The 14,248-nt window shown below is 38.8% G+C and overlaps 1 protein-coding gene across 1 annotated transcript; it reads left to right on the forward strand.

Annotated features, from left to right (window-relative positions):
• Positions 1 to 7,860: 7,860 nt before the first annotated feature.
• On the forward strand, positions 7,861 to 9,602 carry LOC117616324 (geraniol 8-hydroxylase-like). The gene is made up of 2 exons (XM_034345600.1): positions 7,861 to 8,754; positions 8,991 to 9,602. Exons 1-2 carry the CDS (start codon positions 7,864 to 7,866, stop codon positions 9,600 to 9,602), a joined length of 1,503 nt encoding a protein of 500 aa, XP_034201491.1. The 5' UTR covers positions 7,861 to 7,863.
• Positions 9,603 to 14,248: the final 4,646 nt, after the last annotated feature.

Genomic DNA, 14,248 nt, shown 5'->3' on the forward strand with positions numbered 1-14,248 from the left:
ACTTTTTCTTGCCCTTGGCTTTGTCTCACCTCTTTGGAGGCAATAGTTTGGATGTTGATGTGTGTGTGCGTTTGCGTATCTAAAAAACACAAATACACACACATCATCAACTTCTAAAAAGTTGTCTTTCTGAATGCAAATATGTGGCTGCCGTCGTCAATTTTTAGAGGCAAATTTTGGATGTTGATGTGTGTGTGCCTTTGTGTATCTCAAAGACACAAAGACACACACATCATCAACGTCTAAAATATTGTCTTTCTCGCACATTGGTGGTCCGATTATGATGAGGAACAGAGTTCCCTCTGGTAAGATTTCATATCTCTTGGGATCTCAGAATAATCTGATTCTGTCGGCGGTTTTCTATATAAACCGTCATGGTTATTCTCAATTCTTGTCATTATGTTGATCAACCATCGTAAGCTACCAAAATCCAAGAAATAAATCGTTAAAAAAAATTAATATTAAGACGACGGTTTAGATATAAGGTGAGCCGTATAAAGTGTAAATACGACTGTAATTTAACTTCACAACGTGGTAAATTTTATTATACAGCATTAATTGAACAAACCGACGTGGTAAAGTTATAGATACCGTCGTAGTACAATACAAAATAATAAGTCGATAAATTTATCTTTACCATCGTTGTACATTGATTTAGTACGGCGATATTTTGTAATATACCGACGTGGATTTTTTTGAAATTATATGGCTCCACATACAAAAACTTGGTCGCGTTTATTACGGAGTAAAAATGGCGACTGTTGTTGCACACCGTCGTCTTTACTTTCTACGTTGGTGGATTCATACCTTCTGCCATTGTTTTTGGGCTCAGAGTTTACCTATGAGGAAAACCTTTTCAATAAGACGACACTTTTTTCATTCGGTGCATCGTTTTTTAAAAACACCCATTGGAATCTCCATTTTTTAGGTGTTTAAATTACTCATACATGGCGGTTTTATAACACTGTCGTCTTTTTGAACACAACGATGGTTTTTTGTTAAACCGTCGTTTTTTTCACTTTTTGTAGTAGTGCTAATGGATCACACACCTTAAATGGTTAACTTTGAGTAATACAAATGAGAAGAGGAAATCAATTTGATTGATTTGATGTAGATGATTTACTACGAGTAAAAACGTATTTGGGCCTCGATAATAGTTAACAGGAAGCCCAAATGGTTGAGTATCAAGCCCAAGGGCTTAAGACACCTAAATATTATGATTTAAGTGTCACAAGGCCCAATTTTGGAAGCTCAATGGGGTTTGGCCGAAAATGCATAAGTAAATGTGCATGGGAATTGTTTCCATAAGCTCACTAACACACAAACACAATCCAACATCAACCAAATAGGTTTAGGAGATCGAAGAGAGATAAAATAGAGTTTTCAAGAGTGAAACACTTTCATCTTTCAAGGGGTTTAGATTGAAACCAATCTTGAGAATCTTGCACTAGCATCCTTGTATTCTCAAGATACTTCCTCTCATCTCAAGGTTCCATTGGTGTAGAGACTTAGAGGCCATATACTTTTGTGGCTCACATGGAGGAGAAAGATCAAGGAGCAAAAATCAAGATCAAAGAGGAGGTCAACAAAAAGGAATTCATCAAGAGAAGACCAAACACAAATTGGTTCATATAATTGCTTCAAGGGTAATTAGATCTTATCATTTCTCTTGAATTTTCCATTTATGAAATACATATCAATGTTCATGGCTTAAGATACTTGGAAAAAGTTTGTTTTTGAATTTAAACAACCACCATAGACTTCCGCTGCGATTAATTTGATTAAATGCATGTTTAATATTCAAATGAACTTTGTAAAAATGTTTTAAATCCTACCCCAAAAAAATATATATATATATAACCCATGCCACCCTCATCTCAACCTCCCCAACCATCGTCCCTCCTCCTCCCTTGACCAGCCACAACAACAACCACCCTTAGGGTTCGTCAATGGGCCGAGACGGGCTAGCCCGGTAGAAATTTAATGGACTTGGGTTGGGCCGGGCCTAGCCGGACTGGACTTTAAAGAAGAGAGAGAAAATACCGGGCCGAGTATTTTTAGAAAATTCAAAGCCCAAGCCTAACCCATGAGCCGGGCTAAGCCCAACGGGCCGGGCTGAAACGGGCCTACTTCATTAAAAAAAATCATAAACTTAATCATAAGGGCATTTTAGTCCAAATTTGAGATTAAATTCACTTAATTCCAATAATTTCACATCAAACCAAATTCATAAAACACCAAATAAAGTCACACAACTTAATAAGATTTTCCACAAAAATATTAAAACCAAGTATTATTTTTGAGGTTATTACATAATTAGACCGTAATACGTTTTAAAAAATAATAAGCATCAAAAAAAAAAAAATTAAAGGTCGTAATACGGTTTTTTGTTATGCCATCGTTTTTAACTAACACGACGCAATATTTGTTTTGCGACGTGGAATCTTTTCATTTAACGTCGTTAGGTTTAATATAACCGACGTGGATTTGAATTTTTAAATTATGAATTTTAGAATTTTTTTTCCCGTGACCTTTCAGTTTATTTTTCAATTACAGTGCGTTATAAATAGAGTTTTTTTTTCGGAGGAAATTTAAAATGAAGGAAATTAATGTTCTGGAATTTGTAAAGTTTCTTTTTTGGATGACAGATTTAAATAAAATAAGAATATAAAAACAACGACTGTTTTTGTATTACTGTCGTCGTTTTTCGTCGTCTTAAGTAAGACTAAGACGACGTAATGTATTTGTTGAGCGACGTTGATTTGTTTTTTAAACGTCGTTAGGTATAATATAATCGTCGTTGAAAATTGTCTCTCTGATTGCAAATTTGCAACGACGTTAGGTATAATATTTGTAGATACACAAAAGCACACACATCATCAACTTCCAAAAAATTGTCTCTCTGATTGCAAATCTGTGTCATCTGTTAAGATTATGATGTGGAACAGAGTTCCATCTGGTAAGATTTCGTAACCCTTGGGATCTCAGAAAAATCTGGTTATGTCGGCGGTTTTCTATATAAACCGTCGTGGTTATTTCAATTCTTGTCATTAAGTAGATCTACCGACGTAGGATAAGAAAATCAAAGAAAAAATTGTTAACAAAAATTCTTATTAAGACGACGGTTTAAATTAAAGGTACGACGTATAAAATGAATAAATACGACGTTAAATTTTATAGTACGATTTAAAGATACGAGAATAACGTCGATATATTTATATTTTCCGTCGTTGTACATTAATTTAATACGGCGATATTTTGTATTTTAAAGCCGTGGATTTGTTTGTAATTATACGGCGTCTTATACGAAAACCTCGTCGTGTTATTTTATGAGTAAAAACGGCGGCTTTTATTGAAATCGTCGTCTTTACTTTCTACGTCGGTCGATTCATAACTTCTGCCGTTCTTTGTTGGCTTTGATTTTACACTGCGGAAATCTGTTTCAAATAGACGTCGGTTGTTTAATTAGGTACGTCGTTGTTTTTGAACAGCCATTTGAATCTCCATTTTTAGTTGTCTAAGGTGGTATTACACGACGGTGTTTTTAGAACCGTCGTCTTTTAAAAAACCACGACGGTTTTCACTTAGACCGTCGTTGTTTTCTGGTCGTCTTTTTCACTTTTTGTAGTAGTGTATGGTTGTTCACCTTATATATATATATATATATATATTATTGTATTAGTAACTGACACAAATTAATGTGCTAATCATCCAATTATAAACTAGGAATGAGTAAAGAAAAGTAAATGAAATGAAACAAATTATATATGTGATTTAAGTGATATAATCCCAAACCTAAACTCTTATTTATACATAATTATATATGTATGTAGGCCTAATGGGCCCGGCTTTTATGGGCAGGCCGGGCCGGGCTTTCTAGGGCTTAATCGGGCAAGGCTTATAGGCTGGGCAGGGCTTATGGGCTGGGCCGGGCTTCAAACACCCAATCCCAAGCCTAGCACAGCCCAAGGCAAGCCAGGCCATCTCAAAGCCCATAACGGGCCGGGCCGGACTTTTTTTCAATGGGCCAGGCGGGCCCCCATCAGCCCATGAGCCCGCGGGCCAAATGATGAAGCCTAGCCAGCCCCACCCTATCCTCAACCCCAGCCCACCCCACCACCACCCCTTCCTCAACATCTACTGAACAGACCGCAAACCCACTCGAAGTAAATGAATAAATTGAATTGATACAATAATTATAATAAATAGATAATTGAAAATCCAAAAAACCCCAATTATGTACTCTACATAACCAACACCGTAGCAAAAACCCCAACGGCCACAGATTCGGCAGTGGAGAAACTATTCAAATGGCACTGTTATTGGCGATTGCGAGAGCTTCTGAGGGAGATCCATCATAACATCTCGTCCCAAAAATCACTGTTCAATTGATAATTTATTGTGAAATTACATTTTTGCCCTTAGGTGTAGGGCACTTTAGTCACTTTTTGTTTGAAAAGGAATTTGGGGAATTGAGTGGCACCGTTGAGTAGACACAACGATACGAGTTCGTAGACAGGCATCATGTTCAATTCATAGTTAAAAAGAAGAAGTTATGATTTACGGAAATGTAGTTGAACAACCGTAATTTTTGCAAAGTTAAAATTTAAATATCCCAGCTTTTCTCTCTCTCTCTCTCTCTCTCTCTCTCTCTCTCTCTCTCTCTCTCTCTCTCTCCCCTTCACTAAAACAAACCGGCCACTTTGGCCTGCATTTTCTCCTCCTTCCGACCACGGCCAGCAACGCCACGACCTATCTCTCTCCTTCACTAAAACAAACCGGCCACTTTGCCCTGCATTTTCTCCTCTTTCCGACCACGGCCAGCAACGCCACGACCTACTTCCGACCACTGCCAGCGACGCCACGACCTATTAAACGTTCATCTCTTCTTCCTCTTCACGTTCATACCCATTTCCATCTTCGAAACTCCAAGATTGATCGTGATTTTGGACTAGAACTGAGCGAAACCCTAATTCGTGGCCCGGCAAAGTTCGTGCGATTTCCAGTGATTCCGGCAGCCAAATTCATCGAGTGAGGTATGAAACTTCATCCCCTCATCATGCTCTACTTGTTTATGTACTTAATTTGGATCGATTTTGAGGTTTTACAAATCAATTCTTAAACCCATTTTTGGTCGTGGTCCAAGAACAAAAGTTTATCCCCTTGTTAGTTTGATCGTATTAGTATAGGTGTTTGTAGGGAGTTTCGAGAAATTCCCGTTGCAGGAAATTTCTCAAAACAACCACGCACTGCCAGCGCTGGGTGACAACGCGTCGGCCACTGTGTGGCGCCCTATTGAATTCTAAATTGTTTCCCTTGTCGTCATGAGCACGACGGTATGCTCGGATTTGGATTTGGTTATCGTTTGACATTTGAACAGATATTGCACCTATTTTGGTTCGGAGGTGTTTGTGGTTTGATTGTTTGATTTTAAAACGGTATTTTCCTATAAGAGTTTTATTAACTGTTTATGAATTATTGTTCTATCACTTTTACTTTTTGAGAATGATATATCCATGTTTATTTTTATATGTGTGCTAAAATGGATTAAAAATTGGATTGTGTTGTTTTCGGAAATATGGTTGCCTTTGGCGATATTGATGTCTTCTTCTGACATTCCGGTTGCCTTTTGAAATATTGATGTCTTCGAACATCCTGGTTGTCTTCAAAAATACTGTTGCCTTCGGAAATATTGATATCTTCGGACATCCTTGATGCCTTCGGACATAACTACCTTCGGAATATCTTCGGATATACAATTGCCTTCGGAATGTCTTCGAAAATAAGGTTGTCTTAGGATTATCTTCGAACACCTCAGTTGCCTTCGAATTTGTCTATACACGTATGACAGTGTGCCCACGAGTTTCGAGGACTCTTGAACCGTGTAATGCAAGGATTTGCATTCTCAAGCGGAGTATATCTCCCTAAGTTATGCGAGGATTTTCGTTCTCAGGTGGGGTATATCTCCTTGAGTTATGAGATGAATGCGGTCTCAGGCCGACCTCGTTTCCTCCAAGTTCTGCGATGATATATCACAGATGTGGCCACATGTGTGGTGCAAGGGGAATTGACAAATTATTTGTATTCTTAGGTTGAGTATATCTCCATGAGTCCTATGAGAGGAATAATTGATGGTATATTATTGAAATTGATGGATTATGTTTGAGGTACAGTTAAAAGGATATTCTTCACCACCCTCCCTGCTCACATTATCTGCACAGGGTTGGCCAAGATCCCTAGTCATCTACCCGACTTGTCTACACATGCGGGTGGTTAGCTAGTTTTCTCTTCCCCTGTTGCCTTCGGATTTGATGGTATCCCCATATCCCCTCCCCCCCTTTTAGGGTCAAGCCCCACATATCCCTTGATGGATGATTACAGGATATATGCAATATGTGGATGATTGCAAGTATGGCTTTCTGGTAAAAGGTTTGGTTATGTAAGTGTTTGGATGTACAGTGATAAACTAATTGAACTGTTAGATACATAATTACATGGAATGACATTCAGTTATAGAGCCCCTCATTGTGAGAGAAATACCTTTAGAATCTACAATATTTCAACGGAGCTCTAAATAAGGCTCTATCCACCATATTTAGAGCTTCAACCAGAATGGCCTTAGATAACCTGATAAGATAAACAATGTCATCCGTCATACGAAGCGGTGGCGCTAGATGAGGTTTGTAAATTAAATCACCATCTCTTTCAATCCACAACGTAAAGAAAGAGTTGAAGGCATATAGAAACAAACAACCCCGTCCAAATAACAAAATGCATCACACTCAAACAGGGACAGTGGGACATTTTTGGTAGGTGCTTTCAGGAAAAATGGTTAAAAAGAGGTCGAGTGGGCATGGGGACGGGGCTCTATATTTTATGTATTTTTATTTTTATCTATCCTTGAGAGCTGGTTCCCCTCATGACATTAGCAGAAAAATTCTCCACCACTTCGTATTTTAGCTGCATGTAGGCTTCCCAAGAGATAGAAGAGAAATTCACTTGGGGTCCTACAGGCTCTTAGAGCAATTCCACCCATTTGCCTTTTGCCATGGCAAGGAGGGGGGGATAGGGCAGCTACTGTTCACGTGAATAGTGGTTGCCCTTGCAAAAAGCCATTTCCGTTTCCACCCGTTGCCATGGCAAAGGGCAATTACTATTCATTTTTTTGTTTTTTTACAAATTTTTTTACCTCAATAATTAATTTGGATAATATTTTCGGGTTCCTACGTGTCAATACTATTAATAGCTCATAATCGGATAAAATTTTCAATTTCAAATTTCATATAACTTTCAAAAACAAATTGGCTGGTATTTATAGAAAAAAATTCGTTAATTTTTGGATTTTTTTTTTCAGTATTTTATTGCAAAAAAATTGGCTGCCATTAGATTGGAAGAAAAAAATCCGATCGGAGAGCCCAGACGACGCCACGTGGCAACAGAAAAAAAAATTCAAATGAGTGGGCTAACGCCAGCCTGGCGTCAGCAATGACATCAACCCAAAACTCGAGCTCGCGCTCGGGCTGAACTCCCCCTCGGGCCAGCCCAGGCTCGTGGCCCCCACCTCCTGCCCAGACAAGCCTTTGCTGCTGAAAACATGATTTGAGCTCAAAACGCCCCCAGCCCGCCCCCTGGCTTCTCCGCAAGTTGAAGTATTCCTCCCTTTATTTATTTATTTATTTTTTTAAGAAAAGAGAAATATATTAGTACTGTCTATTTTGCCACATGGTAGGAAAGTCCCCACCTAAGTTTTTCTCTTTCGTGTTTATCTCCTAGCATGTAGGATATATATCAGAAGTGAAAAAAATGCTCATGTCCTCTAAACAATTGTGCCAAAAATTAACGGCTGGAAGAAGAAAGAGAGAGATGGATTTCTTGAGTTGTGTACTATTATGTCTAATGGTTGCCTGGATCGTAATCCAAGCCCTCCAAAATTCATTTGCAAGAAAAATTCCCACAAACCTTCCACCTGGACCAAAGCCATTTCCTTTGATTGGAAATCTCCTAGAGCTTGGAAACAAACCCCACATCTCACTAACCAAGCTTTCAAAACGCTATGGCCCCATTATGACTTTACAACTCGGCCAACTAACAACAGTTGTAGTTTCTTCATCCATCGTCGCCAAACAAGTCCTCCGAACCTATGACCGATTCTTTTGCAACCGAACGAACGCAGATGCACTCCAAGCCTGCAGCCATGCCAAGCACGGCATGCCCTTCATACCTGTTTCAGCTAAATGGAGAAACCTTCGCAGAATATGCAACTCCCAATTGTTCGCCACCAAAGTTCTCAACGCCAACCAAGCCAACCGTCACCTAAAAGTGCAAGAGCTCATAGCTGATGTCAGCGAAAGCGTGGTAAAAGGTAAGGCAGTTGAAGTTGGAAGGGCTGCTTTCATAACTACCCTCAATTTGCTGTCACGTACTGTCTTCTCTGTGGATCTAGCGGACCCAAAAAGTGGGACGGCTAGAGAGTTCAAGGAGTTGGTGTGGGGTATCATGGAAGAGGTCGGGAAACCAAACTTGGCTGACTATTTTCCTGTGCTTAAGAAGATTGATCCCATGGGGATACGACGCCGTTTGACCAAGCACTTCCGGAAGATGATTGACCTCTTTGACAGCTTGATCTTCCAAAGGTTGGAAACAAGAAAATCACATGATTATGTCACAGCCAATGATATGTTGGATACTCTTATAAACATGAGTGAAGAGAAAAATGAGGATATGGACATTCCTGAAACTCATCATTTGTTTCTGGTTAGTTATGGATATAGCTTTCCTACACATACTAATTGCTAATTAGAGTGTATCTTTTTGTGATTATTAAGGTTGTTTTTGTTTTTGTTTATACCATCTAAACTGACTTAAAGAACGAATTTACTACGTAGACGGTTGAGATGGTATACGTAATTTTATTAGTTCATTATTATACATATATGCTAGCTCCGATTAATTTTCTGACTAAGTAATCAACCATTTGGTGAATAATATAGGATTTATTTGTTGCGGCCACAGAAACAACCTCAGCCACATTGGAATGGGCAATGGCTGAGCTACTATGCAACCCTGAAAAACTGTCAAAAGCTCAAGAGGAGCTAGAACAAGTCATTGGGAAAGGGAAACCAGTTGAGGAAACAGACATTGCTCGACTTCCTTACTTACAAGCAATAATCAAAGAGACATTTCGGTTGCACCCAGCTCTTCCATTTCTTCTCCCCCGCAAAGCCGAAGCAGACCTGGAAATCTGCGGGTATTTTGTACCCAAGGGTGCACAAGTGTTGGTCAATGCATGGGCCATAGGCAGAGACCCTGGCATTTGGGACAACCCAGCCTCATTTATCCCAGAGAGGTTCTTGGGATTCGATATGGATGTCACTGGCGGAAGCTTTGAGATTATCCCGTTTGGTGGTGGGAGGAGAATATGTCCTGGCTTGCCCTTGGCAATGAGAATGTTGAACTTGATGTTGGGTTCACTTCTTAACTCGTTCCATAATTGGAAGCTTGAAGATGGAGTTGTACCAGAAAACATGAACATGGAAGAGAAGTTTGGCATCACTTTGCAAATGGCTCAGCCTCTGAGAGCTGCTGCCATGGCCGTGCCATAAAATATCCTACTAGCTATTTGTTTTTACCTAAGTTAATATGTTGTGAAATTGAATGAAAACTATTCATGCCATGGAATAAAAACTATTCATGCCATGGATACTCTCACAAGTTCCTCCAAATAGGTTGTGTCCATTTTTCTTGCCATGGAATAAAAATTGCATATTTAACTTTCAGTTGTCCATTTTTTCTTCTGCTCATCTGGAATAGATTTTGTTTACCTCAACGTTGTTTAACTTCTAGTTTCAGGTTTTCTTTCTCGTGTAGAGCATATTCATTTTATTATAATAGATTACAAAACCCAATCTGATTTTAAACAATAAAATTATTGCCAATAATGAACCATTTGTTTGAAAGAAGAAAATTATTGGCAATAATTAATAGTTTTAGGTGGGTCGAGATGACATATGGGAGAAGAAAATAATGGAAGCAAACAACAAAGTAAGATCCATTTGTTAATCAAAGAGTTTTTTGCTGTTCACAGTCGCTTAAGGCAACTGAGAAATCAAACTCTCTCTTTATTTGAAAAACTTCAAATTTTTCGCTTTCGTACCAACCAGAGATTATAACAGTGAAACCTTTCCAACAATAAAATTGAGCGAAGAACAATTCCAACCATTGCATTTCTTGCTAAAATATGAAACATAATATGAGAATATTTGTTTGTGGGAATTTTTTGTGTATTCTTCTCTTTGTATGAGGTCATATTTATAATACAACGGAACTTTAATGGGCAAGTAAATAATAAATTCATATTTCTATTTACAGTAGGAAATCAAAAATTAAAGTAAATCAATTACAATTATAATAAGAATTCTTGGTGTGAAAGGAAAGTAAGTCAGTGGTCCACAAGTCACGCCAACACTCCTCCTCACGTTGTGCATAGATGTCGTCAATACCCAACTGATCTAATGAATTGTGCAATGTTTTACTGGAAATCGCCTTTGTCAAAATATCTGCCAATTGATCCTCCAACTTTACGAAAGGAAACTGAATCACTTTAGCTTCAAGCTTTTATTTGATATAGTGTTGATCTACCTCAACATGTTGTGCGATCATGTTGAACTGGATTCTGTGCAATAGCTATTGCAGCCTTGTTGTCACAAAAGAGATTCATTACAGATGTAGGTCTATACCCAAGTTTAGTAAGCAACCTCTTTAACCAAATGAGTTCGCAAATTTCTTTGGTCATACCTCTAAACTCAGCTTCTGCACTAGATAAGGCAACCACCTTCTGTTTCTTGCTCCTCTATGTAACCAAATTACCTCCCACGAATGTAAAGTAACCGGATGTGGATTTTCAATATGTTATACCTCCTGCCCAATCTGCATCTGTGTAACCATCAATATTCAGATGACCATATTTTTAGAACATAAGTCCTTTTCCGGGTGCAGACTTCAAATATCTAAGTATCCGAAGAACTGCATTCATGTGGTCTTCACTCGGAGAATGCATAAATTGACTGATGAGGCTTACCGCATAAGCAATGTCAGGCCGAGTATGAGACAACTAGATCAATCGTCCCACTAACCTTTGATATCTTTCTTTGTTAGTTGGAACTTGATCCGGGTATTTTCCAATATGATAATTCTAAACAATAGGAGTGTCTACAAGTTTGCAATCTAGCATTCATGTGTCTATCAACAAGTCCAAGACATATTTTCATCGAGAGAGAAATATGCCTTGTTGTGATCGGGCCACCTCAATCCCCAAGAAATATTTGAGTCCACCTAGATTCTTCATCTCAAATCCAATAGCCAAATAGTCTTGTAGCTGAGCTATTTCATGTTTATCATTCCCAGTAATAATCATGTCGTCAACATAAATTATTAAAGCTGTTACCTTCCCTTTCTGATGTTTCAAGAATAGAGTATGATCTGAGTTACTCTGTCGGAAACCATTGTTCTTCATTGCCATGGGGAACCATCCAAACCATGCATGTGGTGACTGTTTCAATCCATACAATGCCTTGCGTAATTTGCATACTGTTCTAGTCTGAGTAGTATTATATCCATGAGGAATGTCCATATACACCTCTTCCGTGAGTTCTCCATGTAAGAAAGCATTCTTTACATCAAACTGGTGTAGTGGCCAGTCCAAATTAGTTGTGAGGGATAGCAAGACTCTGACTGTGTTCAATTTTGCAAATGGTGCAAAAAATTTCTTCATAATCTACACCATAAGTCTATATGTACCCTTTCGCAACAAGTCTTGCCTTCTATTTCTCGATAGATCCATCAACGTTGTGTTTTATGGTAAACACCCATCTACATCCGATAGTCTTTTTTTCTTGTGCTAAAGTTTCATGTGTCCAAGTTTGATTCTTCTCAAGAGCTTTCATCTCTTCCTTTATAGCTTGAACCCACTTAGGATCTTTCAATGCTTCAGCAACCTTGGTTGGGATATGAATAGCAGACAACTGATGCACAAAGGCCTTGAGTGGTTCAGACAACTTCTTAGTGGATACATGATGCGCAATTGGATACTTTGATGTCTTGCCAATATCAGGTGAATAACAGTTTGGTAGCTTCCCACGATTTTTCCTGAAAGGTAATTGGTATCTAATAGATTTATCCTCTAAATTCACAAGTGTAGTAGGAGTAACAAATTTTAGCTGACAGTGCTGCTACGGTTGGCGGCTAAATCGCTTAGGATGCCAGCTAGACTGATTAGTAGATTAGAGGTCTTCCGTCTAGCCTTTTGCTCCTTATCTCAGACATAGCACAATAGGTAAGCAAAGTGTTGTTTTATTTATGATTTATATTTATTATATAAAATAATTTATATTTATATTTATATATAAGTTACCTCAAGGATATTCTCAAGAGATTGGTCCATTGGTACTGTTGAGTTAGAAGGGAGGTCTTCAACTCGTTGTTCTGTATTGTCTGTAGTTGTGGTACTCAGATTAGAAACATCTTCTCATGGATCAGGCGTATCAGGCGGATCACTGTGAATGGGGGATTGATCACTTTTCAGCAGATAGCTATCTCGTGCTCCAGAATTGGATGATGGGTCATGAAAGAACATCTCATATTCCAGAAAGGTCACATCCAAAGTGACATAGGTACTTCGGATAGGAGGGTGGTAACATCGGTAGTCTTTCTGATGAGTGGCATAACCCACAAAAACACAACAAAGCGCACAGGGATCAAATTTGTTATGTTGATTTTTGTGAAGATGAGCAAAGGCAAAGATTTGGGGTATTGAGTACTAAAACAGAGAGCAGGGGGGCCGTGTTGCACAAGCACTTGTAAGAGAGTTTTAAAGTTCAATACACTAGAAGTCATAAAGATAATCATGTGAACTACAGTGACAATAGCATCATCCCAATGATGGCAAGGAACATGAGCATCAATCAGAAGTGCTTGGGCGATTTCAAGAAGATGTCGATTCTTTCATTCAGCAACACCATTTTGTTGTGGTGTCTGAGGACAAGTCGTCTCATGGATAATTTCATGTTGTTGGAAGTAAGCCTAAAAGTCATGATTGACAAATTCTCCATCATTGTCTAAGCGAAGAATCTGTATTTGAGCATTGAACTGAGTTTTCATTTGTTTGTGGAAGAACTGAAAACGAAAAAACACTTCGTTTTTATTCTTCAGCAAATAAAGCTATCATCTGTGTACAATCATCTATGAATGTGACAAACCACCGAACGCCAAAATGAGCAGTGATAGGTGAAGGTCCCCAAACATCAGAGTGAATTAACGTAAACGGAGTAGTACACTTGTTCGTACTCAACGGATAGGGAACATGGTGACTCTTGGCCAAAATACAAGTGTCACATGTGAAGTCAGAGTCCTTGAAACCTGAGAATAATTTTGGTATAAGATGCTTCATATAACTAAAAGACGGATGTCCCAATCGACAATGCCACAACAAGATTTGCTTTTGTTTACTATCAAAGGGATGCGTCACACTGTTAGCCATGCCGGGACTGAAGTTATCTGCTTGATATATCCCTTCTCTCTTAGTACCACGACCAAGAATCTCCTTATTGTGATATTTTGAAGCAAACAAAAACTCGGGTAAATGAATACACAACAATTCAATTATTCAGTAAGCTGACTAACAAACATCAATTTATTGGATAAGGATGGAATAAGTAAAGTATTAGACAGTGAGAGAAAGGATGAGAATGCAACAGTGCCAGCTCCTGTCATAGGATAAGTAACTCCATTGGCGTTAGCAATACAAGTTCGTCGGGGTTGTGCAGTATTCAGAAAATCATCAGGATCAAACGTCATATGATCAATTGCACCAGAATCAATTATCTAGCTCATGGAATCACTCTTATCAGAAGTATGGAATCCATAACCAGTCTCATTACTGGTCGTATCGCGTTGTGTTCGATCTTTGAAAGTAGTCCACCATTTTGGGGTAGCCATGCAATTTAAAACAAGTCTCACGAGTGTGTCTTGGATCACCACAATATTTGCAATCTCGTCCATGTGTCGGGGTCGTTAGTCTAGAAGTCATAATCTGTGCAGCGGAAGATGTATAGGATACGGGTTTAGAAGGAATCCGGATCGAGATCTGAGCCTGAGTCGGGGCGTGAGTCAGAATCGAAGTCGGGATATGGGTCTGAATTAGCGACAAATTAGGGGTTGGGGTCGTCATCGGAGTAGGGGTCGAGGTCGTCGT

Source organism: Prunus dulcis, chromosome 1 (genome assembly GCF_902201215.1).
Source record: "Prunus dulcis chromosome 1, ALMONDv2, whole genome shotgun sequence".
NCBI lineage: Eukaryota > Viridiplantae > Streptophyta > Magnoliopsida > Rosales > Rosaceae > Prunus > Prunus dulcis.